The 25,165-nt window shown below is 41.6% G+C and overlaps 1 protein-coding gene across 8 annotated transcripts in view; it reads right to left on the minus strand.

Moving 5' to 3' along the window:
* Window positions 1-25,165, minus strand: part of EBF1 (EBF transcription factor 1) — a 382,065-nt gene that overhangs the window by 86,842 nt on the left and 270,058 nt on the right. For 4 of the 8 annotated variants that reach the window (XM_082213736.1, XM_082213732.1, XM_082213734.1 and 1 more), the window contains exon 9: window positions 1,938-2,068. In XM_082213736.1, the coding sequence (XP_082069862.1) occupies window positions 1,938-2,068 (131 nt within the window). Of the gene's footprint in view, window positions 1-1,937; window positions 2,072-25,165 lie in introns of all 8 variants that reach the window. The other 4 variants (XM_082213735.1, XM_082213731.1, XM_082213733.1 and 1 more) reach the window with 1 other exon arrangement.

Raw genomic sequence — 25,165 nt, forward strand, 5'->3', positions numbered from 1 at the left:
ATATGCTCTACCACAGAGGTATGGCTTCTCCCCTAAGTGCATGTCATACATTTCATTGTGATTTTATATATGCTGGAAGCCACCCAGAATGACTGGGGAAACTCAGCCAGATGGACAAGGTTTAAATAATAAAGTTGGTTTTGTTGTTGTTGTTGTTGTTGTTGTTGTTAAACCTTCTTCTCATCTTGGCATAGTTTCCCCGTTCACATTGAATTCTCCGTTCACATTGAATTCTCCTTTGTCACAGCAAACGGGTGAATCCATCAATTACACTTTCAATAATTTCTTACTTTTCCAATCTTAAATCCAGTACTGCACATTTCCACATCATTTTGCAATATATATATATTTTAAAAAATGCATCATGAACATTCCTCAGCATTTTTGTGAATTTCTCCTAATATTCACATTTGTGTGCAGTTTTGCAACAGATACAGATTTCAGCAAAGGAATGTCCCCCCAAATAATGCATTTTTGTTATGTTATCTTAACTGACAAATGCATTTTAATGCACACTCTACCCCAATGTATACACTTTTTATGCATCACTAGGCTGAAGAACTGCATTGCAAAATTCAAAGAAGTGCGAATTTTGGAAGATGGTTGTTTTGATTCTCAGATTGTTGTTGTTTTTTTAAAAAATGCTAATTAGTTACGTTCTCCTTTAAATCCAAACTGAATCTTCCTCATTCCTAGAACAGCTTCACTACACTCTCCTGCCATTTGAAGCTTGACAATTTTTTGCAAGTCTCAATGTGTGTGTGTGCTGGGGATGTTCTTCTAATAATTTGTTGGCACATGAAGATCTCCCACATCAGAGATGATTGCAGATTGACAGTAAGCCTTTTCCTTACTAGTTCTCCAGATGTGGAAGATCTTGACATAAGAGGCACTCAAACAAATGATCTATTATATCACATGAGCACCTACACATTTCAATTGCCTCTAAAGCTGCCATTTTCAAATCACTTTTTGTGAAGTAGTCCCATTATAGTCCAACAACTGCTATTGGATTAAGTAATTTCAACAGCCATGTCATCACTGACATGGCCACAAATTTGTGGCATAAATTGATGGGAAATAGAAAAGGAAGGAAAATGTCAACAAATGAGTAGAGAAAATGATTAACTAAGGTATGGATATTGCAGCACAAAGAATATAAAGTCAGTGGCCCCATTCACACACCATGCTAAGCCCAACCATGTTTTAGCACCAACATACAGGATCTTGAAGAGGAGGCCACAACTACCTTGCTCCTCCCCAGTTGTTCAGCTGCCGTGTTGAACTTAGCCATAGTTTAATAAGTCATTTGGATGGCTTAGTAAGTCATCTGGAATATGGTTTGGTTCTCTTGGACAAAGAACAAGCAATAAATCATAGGACCAACTTTGGCTATAGTTCATGGCTAGTCTGGAGAGCGCTAAACCATAAGCCAGGGTTCAGATGACACACTAAATCAAGCTATGGCATAGCATAGCACAATGCAACAGAGGAATGACCAGGGAGCAGCAAAACAGTTTTGAGTTCCTCTCTTGGGGCCTACATACTTGCACGTTCACACTAAATCATGGTTTGCCAAAACGAGTTGTGCCTGGTTAAAAAAAAAAGAATAATAATTAAGGGCTCAATTATTTTATTCATGTTCAGGCAAACTAGGGTAACTGAGACTACCAATGGGTGTGTATTGTTTTTTTTGGGGGGGCTGTGAGATAGATCATTATATTTTAGAATGTCAATAGAACTGACTAGAACTGATAATGTGAACAAGGACAGTGGCACTATATTTGCACCAAGGGTTGCTCCAGTGATTTTATATAAAATGGGAGGAATAAGAAAATCTTTCTCATTGTTACTGCAATAGAACAGGGCCTAAAAGAAAGAAAGCTGGCTATAAACTAGACAAAGTTACTGGATATTAATGTGCAGACAACACCTACCTCACTCCAGACCAGCATGGTGCCGAATATGACCTGTAACCCATCAAAGAAATTGTCTCCTATGATGATGACAGTGGCACCTCCTGTAGTCCATCCTTCACTTGGACTGATGGCTTTGATACATGGGGTAGCTGCTTTCCAACACACATGAAAAAGAAGTATTCGGCTGTTAGAACAAGATTTTAATGATAGAAGACTTGAGAGGGGGAAGGGGAGGGAAAGCTTTGATTTTCTTTCTCCTATACTATGATGCAGGTTCTAGAGAGAGAGATCTCTCTACTTTGTGTGCGAGAGATCCCAAACCAGATCTTTGAAAAGGGAATGTTTGCCATTAAAATTTTATTTTGTTTCCATTGTTTCTCTTGAGAAGATAATTGTGTTTGGCAGACCATAGAAAGAAAATAGCAGCATTGCTGGCTGAAGCCTGACTAGAGAATAGAGCACATTTTTGTAACACTGAATTCAGGTCTCCACAAAACATGATCCTGGGCTGCCTTTGAGTTCCATTATAACAAAGCTCAAATTTTATTTGGAGAACTTACTGTGTCTAGAGTGTTCCTTGTGTCATGGAACCATTTTATCCAATTAATAAGTTTTATAAAATCATTTTTGAATTTTGTTAGCATGATATTGCACAACCAATATGGTGTCATGTATTAGCAGTCGACTGCAAAATTCACATTTGTGAAAGAATTAGATGCTTTAAAATGTTCCATTATTTTAATACCATGAAAGAAAGCAGCAGCGCTACACTTATCATAGGTTACCTATGCCTGTATTTCTCCCCATTGTTATAAAAACAACATGCCCAGTGAGTCCATAGTTGTATGTAGTTGATCAATCTTTTAAGGGAAGTAATTCTATGGGAAATTTTTTTTTAATGGGCACAAGAGTCCAATGCAAATTCCACCTAAGTTTTCTAGCCTTAACACAATGGATTTGCCCAATCCTTGCTCCAGTGGTCAAACTGACTAGCAGGACCAGCCTCCCATGATATATCCTCTATAATTCTTTGTACCAAGCTATGAGGCTGTGGGTGGGTCCACAGGTGGAGGCTGGAAGTAGACCATCACTTTTCTAAAGGGCTTGCAAAAAGGCTTGAAAGAATGCATCTAAAGAGAGATGGGCCCAGAGGCTACTGACAAATTAGAGAGTTTCCCTCAGTTTGGCCTTTCTAATCTTGTTCACTGACTGAGCAGCTTCCATTGCTTTCCTTGAATCCCAAATTGGGGGAGATTCACAAGACTTGGTCCTTTGGTGGTGGGCTAACTCAGTGACTGCACAGTTTCGATGTGCCAAGACTCGGAAAAGATTCATGGATTTGATCCTTTTGAGATGGATTTAGAACTATGCAGCTCCTGTTTGTTTTTTAATGGATTTTGAACAATTTGGCTATTGAATTGAGTTGACAAAAGTATTTGCCGGGTTGGAAGTTCCTATCACAAAGTGAAAACTGAAGGCTGTGAAAATCTGGCACATTCCTAATTATCAAACCCTTCACCTCATGCATGAACCTCAAAATAAGAAAATAATAAGAAAATATCGGGGGGGGGATAATTGTGTAAATTTATTTCAAGGGGACTTTGCACACACACTTTTTTGTGCAATGCAAGCAAGAAGGGACACTTTCTATTCCCACTCACCTTTTCTGTGCATCTATGCTGTGCTTCCTCGACTTGGTACCATCTGGAAGTTATGGACTACAACTCCAATCAGATCCAGCCAGTATGGCTGTGCTGGCTGGGGCTGATGGGATTTGTACTCCAAAGTCATCAGTTTGGCAAAGATTGTTCTATGAAATTCCTGAATTTGTATGTAAAAACCTGGTGCAAAAGGAGCATTCAAACTCTTTGCCTTGCATGCAATTAATTTGTGCAAGTTCAACTAGCCAGCTCTGAATGAATGGCAGATGGTTGAAATCGCACAAGCTAACTGTGTGCAGGGTGTGGTCATATTGGATCCTCCTTGGAATCTTTCCCCAGCCATTGTAAGGCAGGGTGGACCTTCCCAATCCTTACACTTCAGATCAGGGTGGAGAAAACCACCCTTGTTTCCAAGGCTCAGGCGCTTCCCTCAGTGGTTCCTATGCACCACCTGTCTGAACATCTCTCCAAATATCAGTCCTTTGAAGCTTTTACCAAACACATTCTGAGCAGCAGTTAGCACCAGGAGTCAGATAAGAACCAAAAGAAATGCTTTTGATTTCTGACTAATTTTCCAAGCAGTTTAAAGGAAGAGTTTATCTTTTCCAATATGAAAATTTCAACAGGAATATGAAGATTCTCAACAATTTACCTCACCCTTAGTTTGATGCATGCATAATTAACATGGCATGTATGAATTTTATCCAAATAAAAATGGTCTCAAGAGAAAAATGCCAGAGGGTCCTGGATTCAAATTCAGGCCATCTTGGGTAACCTTGAGCAAGTTTCTCACTCCCAGCCAAAGCTCCTTGCTAGAAAAATTAAATAATACAGATCCACTACACAGGACTGTACAGAAGATAGATTTGACACACTTTGTAATACACATGGGGAAAAGTAATAAAACTGTGTGTGTGGAATCACTTTGATTTCAATGCACTTGAGCACACTCAACTTTGGGTTGGATGTGTTCAACTCTGTGTTCACCATCTAAGCTTCTGCATTGTTCAGCAACAGAGGCAACTGGTTGAAAGTCATTTGCAGTTCTCCATCAATATTTTGGGGAGCAGCATGAAATATATTCAGAATTTGAATTTGTAGAGTTTGGTAGCATGACAAGGCAGCTAAAACATATTTGTTTAAAAACAGTGAAAAACATTTTAACCAGTAATGCCATCTGCTAAAGTATATGAGGACCTTAGATGTATACCGTACGAATGCTACTGTTGTTTCTATTTACGTATTAAGATTATTGCTTTGGCTAAGATTTCATACAAGATTTTGAGGTTTCTAAAAATGTCTGCCTAGTCCCTAGTCTGCCTTCTGGGAAATCTGGTCCTAATGCCTGCTCAAAAAGGGGAGTGAAGAATGGAAAGAAGCCCTTTCCATCCATTACACAGCATCAAGCTTTGCACCTCAAAAAATGAGCTAGCGAAAGGAATCTTACAACACTACAGTCAAGGAATTGCTACATACACACTCAACTAACTTTGATATGTCTACGTTGGACTTGCACTTCACTCATAAAGCCATGCATGCATTAAAAACTCCAGAAAGCTTCTCACTTTTTTTTTTAATAGCTCAACTCATGGTGCTGGGCTTACAGCTAATAAAAGCAGTTTAAAAATATCGTCCCACGCCCTCCAAGGAATCAAATGCTCTGATTAAATCAGAGCATGGATAAAATTAAAATTGCTTCTCAATTACACACTTCCTGATGGTACATGCACACACCCCACCACATAAGCAAACTTTAACCAATATTCCACATGTCTCGGTGGGAGGGGGATATTTTCTAGAAATTTACAAATAATTCATAGTTCAATGAGCACAATGAAACCTGCCATTCTCTCCCTTTCTCCTTGGAAAGGAGATTATTGGCAGCGGGAGGAAAGGAGGTATGTTGACTGTTTTCCTCCTTTTTAACAAAAGGGAAGGCATGGATGTAAAAATAAGGTTAACAGGTTCCAGGGTTTTAACTGGAAGTTTCAGGATTTTAGTCCCTTCTCACATCTGCAGGAAAAATGAAATCTCAGGATGAGTTCTGGCTTAACCTCCATGCCAGGCACAGCTAGGCCTTCTCCTGACCCACCAAGTACCATCATCACCCCCCCCCCACACACACTTTTATTAGCTCCTCATTAAAGCCATTACTAAAGCACCAATTCAGCACTTTCAAAGCCTTCCAGTTGCCTCCATCTTTTTGTTGACAGTGAAGAACTCCAAATGCTATTGTAGCATTATCAAAAAAAGATAATCTATCCATTCACTCTTCACCCCATGGTGGGTATCTTAAGGGGTAGTTTTCAATTTTAAGTATCACCCTGAAATTTTATCCTCCCGTATCCAAAACAAAACAGTGTCTTCCTTCTTCAATGCAAGCAGGGAACTGATGGAGGGGGGGCGGAATTCAGTATGAAAATGGAGACGTCTCCTTCCTACCCTCTCTCAGAGCCACTTATTAACAAGATTGATGCTGACCAATAAGACAATGCATTAAATAAATGGAGGCAGGAAGAAGCTAGAAATCATTGAAATCAAAATTTGGTACAAAAGACATGGTTTTTGACAATGGGTATGAAAATTATATATTTGGTATTGAACTGGGAAAACAGTCAGCGAATTCTGTAGTAAAATAGTAGAATAGGAAGCCCAGATGTCTCAATCTGGAAGAAGCTGCAGGGTTTCTTGGAAATCAGGATGACGACAGACAAACTCTCCTTTTTTGCATCCCAACTATGAGCCAATTCACATGGCCATTTAGGGCAAAACCAGACATGCAGCTATATTTTGTAATAAAATCTAATCTAATCTGCATCTCAGTGAAGTTGGATAATATGTGATGTAATAACATAAAGCTGTGTTTGTAGAGGACAGCCTTTCAACAAAAGGAAAAATGTTTAGTGAAAGGACTTCTTATCAGCCACTGTTGCAAAAGAGGAATTGTTTGGACATATTGTCCACAGAAGATTGTTTAGGAAACCTTTCCCAAGGGCTTGGTGTTAATTGGGACATCTTTGAAAAAGACTTGATGGTCAAAATGGATCTATACCAGTTGTTTGGTAGTTTTATGATTCATTGTCCTATTTTTGTTCTTTGAAGGACTCTTTGAAGCATTTGTGGGTCTTATTCTTGACTGCGTCTAACGGAGACTTTAAGCCTTTCCTCTTCACCTTTGCAGTGGCCCCAACTAAAATGACCTCCCAGCTGCTACTCACATAACCAAATGAAGGCTTTCCTTCTTTTGCTTATTGCAGCTTCAGGAAGGGCAGGGCAGGGTGGAGGGCACAGCAAGAGGGAAACCTACAATCCCACTGAGGGCCCTCCTGCAGCTGCTATTCAATGTGTAAATTACTTGCATTCAGATAATTAACCCCATGTCTAATTTGACCCTAGTTACCATTTTTGACATGGTTATTGGTCTTGGGATAGCAGCTCAAAGCATCCTGATCCTACACACCATCTAGAGCAGTGATGGCCAAACTTGGCCCTCCAGCTGTTTTGGGCCTACAATTCCCACCATCCCTGACCACTGGTCCTGTTAGCTAGTTAAGGAATGGGTTTCCCATTCTAAAATCTGACTGTGCAGTCAGTCTGAAACGGGCCCCAAAATCCCATTGTTCCTTCTCCAAGGGTGCATTTTATGGTTAAGAATACAGGAGCAGGAACATCTGTGATGTCAACTTACGTGTATAAGTTTACGTGGCTGAATTCCTGGGGAAAGGGGGAGAGGGTGCCTGGAGGTTATATATACTGCATGGAATTTCTCATTTCTTTGGACTTGCTGTGAAGTGACCACGCAAGTGCCTTCTGCTATCCGGAGAGCAGAATAAACTCTTTCTCTGAATCAACCTCGGTATCATTTGACTTTCTTTCTCTCTCCCGGGAGCAACGCAGACCCCACCAATTGGTAGAGTCTAATAAGGCTGCACTAGGGATGATGGGAGCTGTAGTCCAACAACAGCTGGAGGGCCAAGTTTGGCCATTGCTGATCTAGAGCAGTGGTTCCTAACCCCTACCGTATGCAACCCATGGGTCCACATTTACTTGGCATGGTGACTTATCAGTTTATTTTCACATGATTTTTGGACCTTAGGTCCTTGGTGGCCATTGGTTTTGTGCATTTTAGCTGCAAGTTTGTCTATTTTATAACCGTTACTTCAGACATTCAAGCAAAAATGAAAAAGCTTTTGATACCCACCCCACTTGTGGGCCATGAATGACAAGTTGGGGAAATGCTGCTCTAGAGGAGACCATAGAGGGCTCTCTCTTCTCAGAAGCATGTCCACATCACATCACATCAAAATTTATTTTATTTATTATATTTATCGGCAGCTCTGCAACACAATGTTCTTTGAGCGGTGAACAAATAAGGCAACAGCTTAACAAGATCATAGGATTCAATCAAATAAACACTAAAAGCCAATAACCTAGGCAGTGCAGAGCAACTCTAAACTTTCATGCTGACAAAAAAATCCAAGAGCAATCTCTTAAGCAGAGATGGTTCTATGAGAATGAGGCAGGCAGCTCAGTCAGTAGGTGCTGGGGGCAGCTGAGGCAGCCCCTGCACCCAGCTGCTCTTCCTGAGCTCCCAGCTATTCCCTCCTGCTGGAAATCAGAGCTGTGTGCCACAAGGCCTATTATGCAACTCCTATACAGTCCAAAGTTACCAGTGGCTGAATCTCCATTGGTGCTAGTCAGCAAAAACTCTTAAAGCAGGGTATTTGGGGAGGGGGTAAGATGGGGACAAAGCTGAGCTATCCAAGGATCCACTGGGTTTTTAAGTCAGTCTAGCTACTGGCAAGTTGTTTGTTTGTTTGTTTGTTTGCTATTGCTGCTGCTACTGCTACCATTCTGGTTGCATCGCTATCTGTGCACCTCCCTGCAGAGTCTTCAAGCGGAGCAAGGAAGCGCCCTGTGCAATCCTGGCGCCGAGCGAGGATGGCACAGACGGCAAGCCACCTGATCTGCTTGCTGGCCCTCTTGTGGCGCAGACCTCCCTGGACGGAGGCAGGTAAGGGGCTCCGGGCTTGCACGGGAGGCCATCTGGGCTGCGATCTGGGTGCCTCTTGCTTATGTGCAACGCCGAGCGCGCATTGGACCATGTGATGTAAACAATCTGGACCGAAGCCCCCCCCCTTAAAAAAGGTCAACAACTCTGGGAAATGAGGGAGGGGGCGCCAGAGAGATATGTGCACCACACTGGATATGCTTAAGACTGCCCTGAAGTTGTGTGTGTGCAGGGGTGGGGTTAGGCTGATCCAGTTCTGTTTGCTGCACCAGCCTTGAATTGGCACAGCAAAAACTGCAGACTTTTAACGTCCCCCTCTCTCACTGGCAACAGTGTTGGGGCTCCAGACACAGCAGTTTTGCAGCAGCTGTTCTAAGTCTTGTTGCTGCCTGCTTGGGATTAGGACTGCACCATTACTCCCAGTTCACAAATCAACCAATGACGTAAAATAGCATCTGTAAGAATGAAACTATTCGTCACACACGACATCAGCAGAAGCAGAAGCTAATAACATATTTTTTTCCTATAGAATGCCAACTAGGTTTCCCCTATGCTTCTGAATGCAGAGCATTCTATACCATATAAAGTATGTGAAGAGACAAAAAAGTTGTTTTTATTGTTGTTGTTGTTGTTATTATTATTATTACTATTACAGTATTACTACCACTACTACAGTGCTGTGTTTGTGGTTTGGTTTTCTCTCATTTCTCCAGCCACTAAAGGTAGAGGGGAATTTCCTCCCTTCAAATGGTGACAATAAAATGATTACCCGGGCCTCAGTTTAGCATAATGGTTCAGAACTGCTCATAGCATATTGCAGACTTAAAGTGGAAATTATTAGGTAGCTGTTCTTTGTTATAATAATGATCACTCCACAAATAAAAGCTCTTCTCCCAAAGGTACTGCAAGGCACAAAATGCTAATTCTGAAGATTATGTGCTCGCTTTTATTAAATATTACTATGCCCTGTTCTGTTTGAGGGCTTCACTGCTCTGATTGTTTTATGAGTGCCATGTTAATGTCATCCCCATCTCGCTAGCAGCAGGCACACATTTTAGCTTTTGCAGGAGAATTGATCAAAGGCCACGTGCTGTGGGAATTGCTGAGAAAACACGGACAAGCGGTAAAAATCTAACTGATTAATTGGTTTAAATTTCATTTCAGGGTGTTGAACTTTGGCTTGGGACTCTAATACTACACTAAGAGTCAGGGCCTAATTACCAGATTTCCAATTTGCCTCAGCACAATGGCACAGACAGAGGAAAATGAATACTAAAAATAATTATAATGGGGAGGGGGGAACCTTTTCTGCTCTGTACTTATTTAACCGCTAATGCTCTGTGTGGGCAAACAGTTTTACTGGGGAAGCCTCCAGCAGCGCCTGCTGGGCCACCAGGGTATCTAATGACACAAATAAATTAAGAAGCTAGTGGCAGCGTCAAAGATTCTGATTTGCCAGATCGAAGGGACAGTGATGCACATGCCCACCAACACGCAGTGGCCCCATCACCCCCATTCATTAGTAGCTAGAATTCATATAAGCAATGTGCCTGGCTTCCACTCTCAAAGAGAAACAATCTATTACATTGATAAAACACACATACACACAGGGAGCGGAAAACTGTGCTTACTTTGGAGTTTATGGGTGGGCCTTGAGAATAAGGGTTAATTGAACTCAGAAGTTCAGGCTTACTGAGGCGAATTAGTGCCATGTACAGCTATCAGCAAGGTCCTGCCGTTGGTCTTGTAATCTATTTGTGCTGTGATTAATACACAGTCCGTGCTGGTCTCAGGAAGAAAGACCCAACCCCTAGCCCTCTTCTCTAATATTCATCATGAAACATTGGCTTAGCTTCCATATTCCATAAGAGGAGGCTCCAGCAACGATGGACGGCGTCAGAATTGAGCTATGAGCATATATGCATTTGATAACGTCTGAAAAGCGCAAATGCAATCTAACTGCACAGAATCAGTTCAACGAATTAAAGCAAGACGCAGCCGAGAAGCAACATCTTTAAAATGTAAAGCAACAATTACAGGAGAGACAAACAATTCTGATTAAATAAATTTGGACTGGGTTTAAAATGGTCCTAGGGGAAAATATTTGTCCAAAGATCTTCAAGCAAACCAATTAACAGACTACATCAAACAGTCCTTAGAGCGATGGAAATGGAAATTCACAATCAGGTTAGCTCTCTGTACAACTGGGCCTCGGGACTTAATACAGCCTATAGTCAATATAGTATTGAGTCTACAGTGATTATCCTTGAGAAGGGTGGCTAGATACTATGGCAGTAGAACCAAGGGCTCACTCACACCATTTTGAAGATCAAGTTCTGCAATTTGCATATGCAGCTAACAACGTTGCATAGGAATTGTGCTTTCATGTTCCCAGAGACATAAGAAACACTATCTCTTGTTGCCTACCCACCCGCCCATTCCTACTGCACTCACAAAATCTCTTTAAAATAAAGTTCATGCGACTAGGTTCCTGTTCACTGTGCAAGAACAACGGTTCACATCCCACAGGAACAAAAAGACAGCATATTCCAGTAATGCTAAATAAGCATGAGGGCTGCACTTTCAGCAAAACACTAAACACTTTGGGAGGTCAAAACAAATACATAAAACAAAGCTGTTTTAAATCAAATCAAGTCACTGGTCCATCAAGATTAATACTATAGTGGTACCTCGGTTTATGAACTTAATCTGTTCTGGAAGTCCGTTCTTAAACCAAATCCGTTCTTAAACCAAGGTGCACTTTCCCTAATGAGACCTCCCGCCGTCGGTGCCCTTCCACCGTTTGGCTTCCGTTCATAGACTGAGGTAAAGTTCTCAAACCGGGGCACTACTTCTGGTTTTGTGGAGTTTGTAAAATTCATAAACAGGACTGTTCTTAAGCCAAGGTACCACTGTATATACCCTAACTGTCTGCAACTTTCTAGGACTCCTGGTATTGCCTTGTTGTAGCCCTGGGATTCTTCCTCTAAATCTCCCAGAATGTACAGCTCTCCTTGAAAATAATTGTGATTTATATATACATCATCATCATGATTAGAGGAGAAATTTGATTTAATTTAAATTTAAATCTGAGTCTATCACATTCCGAAACAATATGTGAATCACAACACAGCTATCCTTTTAAATTCATACTTCTCCAAATTTAGCAATGTAGTTCTCCAACAAAACAATGTTTACAAAAATCCATATAAAACAATTCCTTCCAGTAGCACATTAGAGACCAACTAAGTTAGTTATTGGTATGAGCTTTCATGTGCATGCACACTTGTATCTGAAGAAGTGTGCGTGCACATGAAAGTTCATACCAATAACTTAGTTGGTCTCTAAGGTGATACTGGAAGGAATATGTTTATGTTGTTTCGACTACGGCAGACCAACACGGCTACCTACCTGTAACTAAAAATCCATATATTAGGGCAAATCACTTGCAAAAGTGTGTACATTAGTCAAAATGGCATATAAAAATGTGTTTATTAGGAGAATTTTGTACTAAAATGCTGGTGAATTTTTGTGGGAAAAAATCAATCAATCGTTAATTGCTGCAAAATGTGGAGAATGGAAATTAAGATTGGAAAAATTAGAAACTGAGAGAACTGAAGTTGACAGTTCTTTTCAACCCTTATAATAGCAATAATAGTGGGCTGGTTCCCCCAGGTGGTCCACTGAGGTCACCTTTATCTCCGCTTCATTTTCTAGTTGCCACTGCAGTCATTGCTAATATTATATTCATTTGAAAACCCACTCCTAATGAATCAAGTAAATAGAATGCTGTTTAGATGTGAAATATGACATTTTAGAGAAACGTACCTCAAAGTGGTAACTTTTTTTCTAAATAGTGTGAAAATAAATTATATGGCTTCACTATAGAATTTTATTTGTCCATTTATGGTTGTCAATTTAACTGCCAAATAATTTTTTTTTTTTAGTTCTGTATTTGTAAACAGCACAAGGGGGGAAACTGTTTTGTGTCATCCCCTAGTTAAGTGCTTAAATAAATACCTATTGATTTTGTTTTCATCTTCAGCCAGTCACTATGCCTAGAAGAAACAAGGGCAGAGATTTCGTTACACTGCTTTTGCTTGACACGGAGCCACAGAGTATCATTTGCTGTATTTTGAAGAGGGTATGCTATGTGCAGATACCATGGGAGCCTAAAATGGTAACTGTGTAGGGCTGGCTGTTGATTGATGCTGGAGACCACGTGTCCTTGCAGACAAACAGGGGTGTGCTGCTGCCCTTATGTCCTGCAAGAGATGTTGCACTAGATGGGCCTGATCCAGCAGGAATTTTCTTATGCTCTGGTGGTGAACTTCCAACTGGCTGGCCAGGAGTTCAGCTGGCTGCTTGCTTTCATTTGGTCTAGCAAAATAACCTTCAATAATTCTGAAACATTTTTTGGGGTGGGGGAAGAAGAGGTAGCAAATTCATTTCACCCTGAAGTCACAGGCTGTGGAAGAGCTTGGGCTCAGCTCCCCCCCCTAACCCAGTTCCAACACAAATTATCCTTTTGGGGCAAACAGGGAAGGGAATCTGGTATTCTTCTTGTTGCTGAGCTACAGTTCCCCTCCTGGTGGATACAGAAGTCCACCTGTATCTGGAGGACCACAAGCTTTCTATCTCTGCCTTAAAGGGATGTGAGGAGGGAACTGGGTTCAGAGGAGGCACATCTTTGAAGCACAGTTCTTTCCTTTCCCTCGTTCTGAGGGTTCCAAAATGGAATTCTTTCCTATCACCCACACAGCTAAAAGTTGGTTACATATATACTCCAAGTAACCCCAATTACTAGACTTCTGAAAATGGGAAAGTTGTGTACTTCTCCCTCTTAAAAGAAAAAGCAAACTGAAAGGGTTGCATTCAACACATCAGTGTAGAGTTCCACTTCTTCTCCACCCACAAAAAAGTCTGCTTTAGAAGACGCCCGCCTCAATCTTCTGGAGCGGATTTTGAGGGGACAGGGGAGGGAGTTCTGTTGTGCACGCAGAAGTCTATTACATGAGCAGAGCCAGTGAGCCAGAGTATCCTTAAATAATTAAGGCCTTTCTGCATTTTCCACAAAGTTGACACTTGGTATACATGTAGTATGAGACATCCCTATTTCTACAGGAATGTGAGAACATGTTTTTACTAGAGGTTTGCCAAAATGGGATTTTAAACTTTATTTTTTAAACTTTCATATGTGGTTGAAAAGCACCTCCATTTTTCAGGATGCCTTCACGTGCCTCTTCAACAATTTGTCCTTTCCACTCCACCCCACAAAGCCCAGGGCATTAAAAGGAACTGTGAAAAAGACCTCACTGTGTTGAAGACCCCCAGGAGTCTGTCCCTGAGGCACAGATCAGGGAAACTCATCACACTGGAAAGCAAAACAGCTTGTGTAATGCAGGAGGTGCCGAAGTTCCCCAACCTGCTTGAACTAAAATGTAAGCAGAGACCCTTACATACTCTCTGTAAGCTTAGAGAAGCCCAGGGAGCACATGAAGATTTAATGCCCAAAACTTTGTTTGTTTTGATTGCAGAATACACTCACTTCACACACATACATTTTGTTGTTGTTGTTTAGTCATCTTAGTCGTGTTTGACTCTCCGTGACCCCATGAACCAGAGCATGCCTTGGAAACTCTCACTTTCTTCTCAAAGCTTCTCCTTTTTAATGTCCATGGAGTTTTCTTGGCAAAATACTGGAGTGGTTTGCCAGTTCCTTCTCCAGGTGGATCACATTTAGTCTAAACTAAATGACAGGCTATGACCTGTCTGTCTTGGGAGGCCCTTCACGGCATAGCTCAGAGTTTCTTGGAGTTATTCAAGCCCCTTTGCCACGACAAGGCAGTGATCCACACATGTCTCTTAGCATTTCTCCATTGGGTTAGCCTCCTAATATGCAATACAGCACTATGTAGTGCTCTTCTTCTAATGAAAAAAGGTGCCGGTACTGTGTACTCTTGAGTACCTGCAGAAAAACAACAACACTGGTCCTATTGCGTGTATTCAGAAGTTCCACTGAAATTGGTTATATTTACTCCCAGGTATTACAGTCTAACTGATCTAAATACTAATGTGGTGTTAATATATACTCCACTTATCTTCTTGAGAAACCGTATCTTCTTGAGAAACACTGCTGTTTGCTGCATTTCCCCTCAAACCAGCTTCCATCTGATTTGAAAATGCAAGCCACATTCACTTCAGTTAAGCTGAGGTGTGTCCATTTGAGACGGCTGTTGTGCACATACAGATGGCAGCTTCCAGGAATAGGGGAGGAGGGAAAGTTGTAGCCATGGGGAATCAAAATAGGTGATGTGCATTGGACAAAGACATTCCCAGCCCCACTCCCTCTGGTGTGCACAGCAACGTGCAAATGAGACTGGAAACGCTGTAGGGAAAAACGAACTCACTGCACTTTCAGCTGCTAATGTGTACATGGCCCAATATGGACTATAATTCTGCAGAGCAATTAAAAGGCGAACTTTGCACTACTTATTCCCTACCAGTTCTACTAGAGTCAATGGAACCACTGCAGAAGAGGAAAACTTTTAATGGATTTCCTATTATTATGCTAGTAATTATGCTTAAATTACTGTTTTAAATTATGTCCATTACTTATAAAGACAAGACCTAGGGAGAAATCCTCACAGGGGGTCTAGGTTATGGGGAGAGGGGGACTGTGAACTGTTGGTGAAAGGGAGGAAGAAAAGCAAGAGAAGTAGAAGGCAAGAGAGGCAAAAGGAAATACAGCTTAAAAACCCAATAAAGCATTTTGCTGCAAGTCTGTAATTTAATTGTTTAATTGTTTACTGAGCTGGGACAAAGACAGCGAGTGCTTAAGCACTATGGGGATCCAAAGCCTTTGTCTGTAGACAGATGATTACTGGGATCAGAGATGTGGAGACCACTTGGTTCCACTGTAGAATAGCCTCAGTGGAATCTGCCAGAATGTTTGGACAGGATCCAGAATGCAGGAGGTCTTTCCTGGACTGCGAAACAGAGGCTGCAACAGCTATTTGCCCCCATTGTCAGAGGCAGAAATGCTTCTGAATACCTGGTGCTAGAAACCACCGGAGGAAAGTGCTCTTGTGCCCAGGTTCTGCTTGTGGGTTTACCACAGTGATCTGGTTGGCCACTGTTAGTCCAACAGGATGCTGGACTAGATGGGCCATTGGCAAGATCCAACAGGCTCTCCTGATGGACATCAGGATGGGATTTATTGACCTGCACAATGTGCACAAACACTCTCAGCATCTGTAGTGTTAGTGATGGAGACATGCACTTGGTCACATTACTTCAGTGGTCAAAGTGGGATGCTTTAATAAAATCTATTGGATGGGGTGGGTGGGATGCTTTTGAAGAGGACTTAAAACCAGTCTACTTATTTTAAATCAGGAATGAGGAAACCTGGCCGTTCAGATGTTGTGGGACTAAAGCTCTGACCATCTGGGACTGGTGGGATTTTGAATTCAACAGCATCTGGATGGCCAAATGTACCCAGTTCCCTTTATTAAATGGATTTTAAACTCTTCTGGAATGCTACATAGATAAAAAGTCACTTGACCCAAGAGCTCTTTGTGGAACTGAGGCAGGCAGACAGCTGCCACGGCAACTTCCTACCACAACTGAAGATCCAAACCTGGGAGAAGCCCTGGAAGAAGAGAAAACCCTAAGCACTGGAAAAGCCATGGGGAAATAGAAAATTGTCTATCCAGATGCCTGACTGCTTCTGCCATACCTGCTTGTTGCCTCTGCCAGCTTCACAAACACATCTGGCCTGGCCAAGGCTGGAAGATGGAAATGGTGCCTATTCCACTGAAAATAAATGGCATCCCAGCCTACCCTACCCTGAGAACCCCAGGTTATGACCTCATTTACAGTAACTCTATTCATTTCATGGTAATGATTGATAACAGATTGTAATTATTTAAAGTATGAATGTACTAATTCAAGCTTGTTAGTAAATTGTTTACGCAGTTATAAATATGGTGAATAGACCGCAGGCTAAATTGAATGTGGCCTAATTTCAAATGAAACTATCCCACTTCCTCCCTCGCCCCACACTGTGTGTTGTGTTAGGCATATTTTCAAAATCATGCTAATGAAATTACATCAGGTGCACAGAGGTTTTGCATCAGCACTGCAGGAAGAACTGAAACGGAAGTCTATAGGTTAGAACTCCCAACCTTAGACAAGTGTAAAATGGCCAATAAATAAAATGGTATAAATAAGGAATCATTAATTATGTACTAATTCAGTTGATTGCCACGCTTGTTGTAATCAAGAAATCTACTTGCTCTCATACCGTGGCAACATTTATCAGTTCTCCTACTTTTGGATAAATTCTGCTTTTTTGGACACTGCAGGAATACAATAGTCAAATTAAATAAACCCTTTAAAAAATGAGGAAATTGTTGGGGAACAACAGACTGTAATTTGGTTTCTACAAATAAAAACTCACAACGTCCTTGTGCTCTTATTCATGTTTTGATTTCTTTTCTAAAAAAAGAGGATATCATTTAATGCAATTTTCCAGAGCCTGGGAATCATAAAATCAAACATGAACAAGTCTACTGGAAAATCTGTGACGTTAATCTTGGCCTACGTTGTATTTTTAACAAGCACTAAATTTGTGTGTTGGATAATCCAGATGGCCATAGAGGAATCATCTTGATAGGATTAAACCTTTGTGGTGAACTCTGCTCCATCTGTTCTCAGAGGTTTGCCTCTGCCTGTCGGAATATAAATTTGCAGCCTCTGTGTGTCTTGCAGCATAAGTAACAGTGGCGCTTTGCAAATACACACACACATGCATGCGCGCACGCACGCACACACACACAAACCCTTGAGCACTTATTAGTAATGTGCAATAAAGGTAGCTTGGAGTTTACTGCCAAAGAAACATATTGGATTTATTATTCATCTGAAGAACAAAGTGTGCAGTACCTAAATTTGAACAAAAAAGGATGTTTGTTGTTGTTCAGGGACTTGTTCAATTCATTAAACCATAATACTACTATAAATTCACAGATGAAGGTATGACTGCACATGAAGCAGGGAGACGCTTAATCTCTGAAAACTATTATATGTTGCTAGAATGCAGGATACAGTTTTGCTTTGACACGTTGACTGTTAAATATTCCAAATCTGTAAAACCCAAACAGCAATGGTTGCAGTTATTTCTGTCTCAACCCAGCTGCAGATCGGGGTGGGGAAAGATGATTGGAATAACACAGAAAAGGAACCTGGGTCTGTACTTTCTGGTTCTGTCATGAGCTATCTATTGACACCACTGGCTTCTTGCACTGATGGCTGCTGCCTTCCATATGCAGCAAGGATAGATGTTCTAGTGCTGTGCCAAAATCTGTCCTCCAATGCAAAATAAAGCTTCCATTTCTCCTGGCTCTTCCACAGGGCACTCTGGAGTTTCTTAAGAATACTGGTGTGATTTCCAGTGAAGTCATCCTGTTAGCACAAGGGCTTCCACCTGCGCAATGTGACTTTGTCTTTGCCCCTACATCCCCAAATCTGTTTTTGAGACTCAGAGTGGGCACAGGAAGAGGAGAGGGAGAGGGAGTCCCATTGCACAGGCAGAAGTCCCTGCGCTAATGGGATGACTCCATTGGATACAACCCTAGGCATAGAGAAAGTCGAGCTTTCTGTATTGCTTTTATGGTTGTGGGTGGCTACTCTTTCCATTGGAAGTGAGAGCTGGACATAAAAAAAGGCTGATCACCAAAGAATTGATGCTTTTGAATTATGGTGCTGGAGGAGACTCTTGAGAGTCCCATGGACTGCAAGAAGATCAAACCTATCCATTCTTAAGGAAATCAGCCCTAAGTGCTCACGGGAAGGACAGATCCTGAAGCTGAAATTCCAATACTTTGGCCACCTCATGAGAAGAGAAGACTCCCTGGAAAAGACCCTGATGTTGGGGAAGATGGAGGGCACAAGGAGAAAGGGACGACAGAGGACGAGATGGTTGGACAGTGTTCTCGAAGCTACCAGCATGAGTTTGACCAAACTGTGGGAAGCAGTGGAAGACAGGAGTGCCTGGCGTGCTCTGGTCCATGGGGTCATGAAGAGTCGGACACGACTAAACGACTGAACAACAACAACACTCTTTTCATTAAACATTTTTTCCATCACTCTGCAGCCTCCCTGGTTGCTTGCACTTCCTAATTTAGAAAAAATAAGGTAAGAGTTACCCCATGATGTCTTGCCCTGAGCTATGTGAAGTAAAGGAAGACAGTGAGGCTGCCTACCAAACACCAGAGATCTGGGCACTCACTTATTTTGGTTTTAAAGGAAGCATTCTCTGCATTCATTTCTTTTAAAGTAAGAAAAACTCTTCACTTTTTTTAAAAGAAAAGAAAAGAAATAAAGCTGTGAGGTCTACAGCAAGACCCCTTCTCATGCTTACAGAAAAGCCCAGCTGATGACATGAGGATATGGGCACTGAGAAAGTCTGCAGAATTACTGGAATTATAAAATGAATTATAAAATGAAAGAAAAGGGAACCCACAAACACAGCTTGACCACCCTGAAAGGAAGGCAGCTGCAACAAAAACCATGTACCTTACTTATGAGAATTTTAATATACAAACACAAAACTTCCCTTCGATAATTTTCAAATAAAATGTATTTTCCAAGTAAGTGATGGTTAATAGTGTGCAGGAGGAAATGCGGGGAAAATTTTCATCACAGTAGTAATATATTCAGCATCCACAATGATTTAAACAAAGCCAATGCAGAGACATACTATGGTGGAATGTAACATAATTCCAGAATCTGTTCCCAAAGACGTATGTAGGAGATCTGACTATTCTTTAAAATAACAGTCCTGGTTTGCAATTTCAGTGCAGCCTTGATATTATAGGTCATATGTCTGAAGGTTTATACAGTAGAGTCACAACTTATGCTCGTTGAACTTGCGCACATTCAGCTTTATGCGCTGGGCTGCTTAAACAAAATGACAATGGGGGTGGAAAGGGGGGGGCTTTGGCAATCCCACCTGCCATTGCAACCAAGTCCAAAGAGAGGATAACTTTTGCTGCTGCTGGTAATCCTCCTCTGCCTCCTAGCCATAGCATTAGTTCATTTAAAAATGGTGTATTGGAACCAGCGTGGTATAGCAGATAGAGCGCTGGATGAGGACCTGGAAGACCAGTGTTCAAATCGCCACTCAGTCATGAAGCGCACTTGGTAACCTTGGGCCAGCTGCTCACGCTCAGCCTCACAAACCTCACAGGGTTGTTGTATGAATAAAATGGGGAAAACAAGATCTATGTATGCCACCCTGAGTTCACTGGAGGAAAGGTGCAATATAAATGTAATAAACAAATATTGTAAATAGGTTCTGTGTGAAACTTAACTGATAAAATAAATATATATGGCTTCAACGCATCATATACCGTAACTGAAGCAAATACCCAATAGTCAGATGTATCCTTGATCCTATTTTGGTCAGACCCTGGGAATTACATAGGAACATGCCTTATCAGACCATAGGTTCATCTAGCGCAGTACTTTCGACACAGAATGGCAGCAGATCTCCAGGGTTTCAGAAAGAGATCTCTCCAAGCCCTATTGAACCTGGAACCTTCTGCATGCAAATCAGATGCTCTGCCGCTGAGCTAGAGCTTAGGAACAGGAAAAATGTTCAAAAGTTGCAGTATTTAAAATGGACCAATAGAATGGCCCAGGGCGGATCTACTATGAAACTAATGAAGAGGCTCCAGAAGTGATTTTAGTCCACATTTTTTTAAAAAAATGGGTCTATTAGACCCAATTTGAGTCACACAAATAAAAACCTATAAGGCATAGGAAATCTTTATTCACACCGGCGACTTTGACATATGAGATAATCCAGTACAGCAATTTAAATCAAAATCTGAGATGTAATTTTTTAAAAAATATGGTGATCTGTCATGGAACAATCCCATTGAAGAAGATAACAGACCTCATTATTGGTTGCAAAGGGGTCCTCATAACAGTTTATTATTATTATTATTATTATTATTATTATTATTATTATTATTATTAATTATTTATTGAATTTATATACTGCCCTATACCCAGAGGCTTCAAGCTTCAGGGCCCCCAAAATGTAGTTCCACCACTGGAATGACCCATTAATTTGCCATACCTGTAAGATGTGTACTTTTACCATATGAAAAATGTACACAGGCCGGCTTGGCTATCCCACCACCCACCACTCCACTGCCTTTTTGGCTTCTGCTATTTGTTGAGACTGATATAGAATCAAAGCAGTTGCCAAAGAGATCCAGTAATTGCACAGGGTAGAGGGGGAAAGTGAGAAGGAAAAAAGCACAGCCCTGGCCCTTAAAAAAAAAAAAAAAAAAGGAAGAGAGAGCCATTTAAACTGCTTGTCAGTTGTCAGCTTGACAAGGCCACTTGAATATATTCGGGAGTATTTGCATAAATGCTCACGGTGAGTTCACCATGGCTGCTAGCGCTAATGGTACATAAAGTAATTTAGTCACTTCTCTTAGGCATCCTGTCAGAGTGATGAGCACCTCCTCTTTGCCTTGTTGCATATTAGATCATTAGATAATAAAGTGTTAGAGCATGCGAGCCGACAGGGTCCCTAGCACTATAATTTTGAGGCTACTGCATTATGCCGTGGAGGGGGAGAAAAAGAGACAAACCAATTGTGCAATTGGCTTTAAATTCAAATAAATACAACCTGCAGGCTGGGAAATTACTTTGAAGCGAGGCTATTGAGCGTGCTGATAAAACTTTGCACACATCTACGGTGAAACCTGGTCCCCCACTGAACGAAGCAGGATTTCACCTGAACGTCACTGCTTTGTTATCTGGTGGAAATGCAAGATTTGAGCTATCTTCTCAACATGTGCCGGAGCAGCACTAACATCTTTATTTTACACTAAGGGAACTGTGGGCTCACTTATTTTGTGCTTCCTATTGCCACCTTGCCTGCTTTTGCAAATCTGATGCATGGCCCATTTCCATGTTCTTTCCTTGCCTGACAACTTCCCCCCAGCTTACTTAGGGCTGATACACGTGTCACGGCCTCAACATGGAGAATGCTTCAAAAGAGCCTCTAGGTGACTATAATATTTGTAGTGTGCTCAGCAGCTGTGGATTGCTTTCTTAGCCACTAGAAAGCTTGCCACAAGTCATTGGGCCAGGCTGGAGGAGGTGGTCTGTGATATCTGTCGCCTCTGATAACACAGGGCCAGTACCACCACTCCTTTGCAATGAGGGATGTTGGGGAATTCCAATGAAAACAGAAGCAGGAGTGGAAATTGTCAGTGTTCAGTTATTTGTCCCCTGTTCAAAATGGAAATCAATCCAGTGAGTTCTATCCATGTTTCCTGTTGGTGTTCTTTTCAATCTGCAAATGATACAGAATGGATTACCCCCCCCAAAAAAAAAATATATTTGAATTTTCTTTGCATTGAAATTAATGGAGTGGAATAACATAGTGACAATGTAATTACCTAATTTACATAATTAATTGCACAAACTACATTGGCTGCATAATTTGACCACAGCAGACAGCAAGGCAGAAGACGAACTGCAAAGGAACAGAAACAGAGCTACAAGTGACCAAATACAAGGTGAAATGGAAAACAATGTCTGCTTACATCTTGCAGCCATTTGAAAATCCAGGGCTCTGCTTGCCTGGTAGCAGTGGGCTCTACTATGGGGTCATGAGCTACAGATAATTACCCTCGCTGTGGTTACAGATGCCACATGGCAAGCTTTTTAGCAGTGATAACCAGTGGTAGCAAGTGCCCATTGAAACTGACAGGGAGAAAGGTAGGAAGACCAACAGGAGGTGAAGACGCAGCCAATGACTGGCAAAGCAGCTCTCTGGACTGGTTGTGAGAAAGAAGGCAGGAAGATGGAGGCTGGCTGAGGCCAGACTAAGGCTGGGCAAGCCTCCACTGGCTACAACAGTGTTCCTAGCTGTCTTAATTTCACCCAGATGTTTATATTCATCTATATCCTCTTCTAGTCAGTGCTTAATTTATATAAAAAGAGAGAGTTAATCAGGCTCACGTTTTGCTAAGACATTGCAACCTCATCCCCCTAGTTACAGACGACTGAACTGTGGTTATCAGAGAATTCAGACTAAGGGGTGAGATGGTGGCTACAACACTGACACCAGCGAAGAGGTTGCAGCTCATTCTTTTCCGGAATTCCTCTGAAGTGTCGCATCATTTTACTGCTGAGGTCCCTCTAGTTCAGGAGAAGATAAGCCATGATCGCGCCTATACTATGTAGTAGTCTATAGCATGTCAGGAGATACGCACACATTTTACGACTGTCAAAACGCAGCCCATGGTGGTTTCACAACCTCGTTCACTGCCTTGGCTGTTTGAAGTCAACCTCAGCAATGGGGAAATGAAATTCTGCCTGAACAGATTACGAAGTGAGGATACCCACAGAAGAATTTCTGGGAGCTGTGAATAGAGCAGCCTAGAGGGATACAGTCAAAGGACAAACTGCATTCTAGCAAGTAATCACTGTAGGTAATAACTGCTTTGGTGCATAGTTGTCAAAATATTACTCAAAGGAGGTAATAGCACCAGGCTAACAAAGCAACTCCTAACACCACTTCACAGTGCAGCCTTAATATAAAACTGTCAAATACAAGAGTGGTGGTGCAGCATAAGTGCATTTAAAAAGTTGTTTTATGCATTTTAACTTATCTCATTAATAAGATTTTACTGTAAACTGGTATATAAATTTGATAGATTAATACAAGTGTGTGTGTGTGTGTGTGTGTGCGTGCGCGCGCACTTGAAAAGAATCCACCCCAGAAAGCAAAAATATCGCTCTAGTTAAACTCATATACTTATGGAATTTATTTGCAACTGATATGATCTCTTTCACCCTTAAAGAAAAGAAAGGTACTACAGTGACTTGTTAATATGGCACACAAAACTTCTGTGGCAGGACAGAAGAGAGTCAGGCCTAAGTCTCTACACATTTCACACCCACCTCTGTTGGGGCTGGGTGGGTAGGGTGCTAAAGACATTATTTCATCTGGCAAATTCTGCACCGTAACCACTTTCCTTCAAATGTCTTTTGGTCTGGGGTTTTTGGGGGGTTTTTGGTGGGGGGGGAGTTTTCCTTATAAAGCTACAACCCTGGAGGTCAATATTGATTTTGGGTACATTGGTTTCTCTGTAAACATCTTAATGTATCTAAATAAGCTTTGAAATAATCAAGCAGAATTTCTTCCTCTCTCTCTAAAAATGAAAAAAAAAACTATTAACTGAGTAACCCATAATAACAATGGCAAGCCACTGATTACTGTGGTTTACCCTGCCTGTACCACACAATGCTGCTTAGCCTTTGCCAGCTATTACTTTTTAAATATTGAAACATTTAGTTGAGTAACGTATTTATTTATTTATGTATCAAGAACTTGGTGGATGTAAAAGCATGATTTTGATTACACTGAGATAAACCACTGAGAGTAATTTTCCTTTTTACTGACTGACAAGTGGACTGTAAATGGAAAAAAGGCTGGATAACCCTAAAGCATACCAGATTTCTGACACATGAAATCCTTGGAACTAAACTGGGAGGGCAAAAAGAGTCCTTTAGGACAGCTTTGGGTCTCCAGATGTTAGAATCATAGAATCATAGAGTTGGAAGAGACCACAAGGGCCATCGAGTCCAACCCCCTGCCAAGCAGGAAACACCATCAGAGCACTCCTGACATATGGTTGTCAAGCCTCTGCTTAAAGACCTCCAAAGTAGGAGACTCCACCACACTCCTTGGCAGCAAATTCCACTGTCGAACAGCTCTTACTGTCAGGAAGTTCTTCCTAATGTTTAGGTGGAATCTTCTTTCTTGTAGTTTGGATCCATTGCTCCGTGTCCGCTTCTCTGGAGCAGCAGAAAACAACCTTTCTCCCTCCTCCATGTGACATCCTTTTATATATTTGAACATGGCTATCATATCACCCCTTAACCTCCTCTTCTCCAGGCTAAACATGCCCAGCTCCCTTAGCCGTTCCTCATAAGGCATCGTTTCCAGGCCTTTGACCATTTTGGTTGCCCTCCTCTGGACACGTTCCAGTTTGTCAGTGTCCTTCTTGAACTGTGGTGCCCAGAAGTGGACACAGTACTCCAGGTGAGGTCTGACCAGAGCAGAATACAGTGGGACCATTACTTCCCTTGATCTAGATGCTATACCCCTATTGATGCAGCCCAGAATTGCATTAGCTTTTTTAGCTGCCGCGTCACACTGTTGGCTCATGTCAAGTTTGTGGTCAACCAAGACTCCTAGATCCTTTTCACATGTACTGCTCTCAAGCCAGGTGTCCCCCATCTTGTATTTGTGCCCAAGTGCAATACTTTACATTTCTCCCTGTTAAAATTCATCTTGTTTGTTTTTGCCCAGTTCTCTAATCTGTCAAGGTCGTTTTGAAGTGTGATCCTGTCCTCTGGGGTGTTAGCCACCCCTCCCAATTTGGTGTCATCTGCAAATTTGATCAAGATGCCCTTGAGTCCATCATCCAAGTCGTTGATAAAGATGTTGAATAAGACCGGGCCCAAGACAGAAC

The sequence above is a fragment of the Podarcis vaucheri genome (genome assembly GCF_965113315.1).
Source record: "Podarcis vaucheri genome assembly, chromosome: 2".
NCBI classification, from domain to species: domain Eukaryota; kingdom Metazoa; phylum Chordata; class Lepidosauria; order Squamata; family Lacertidae; genus Podarcis; species Podarcis vaucheri.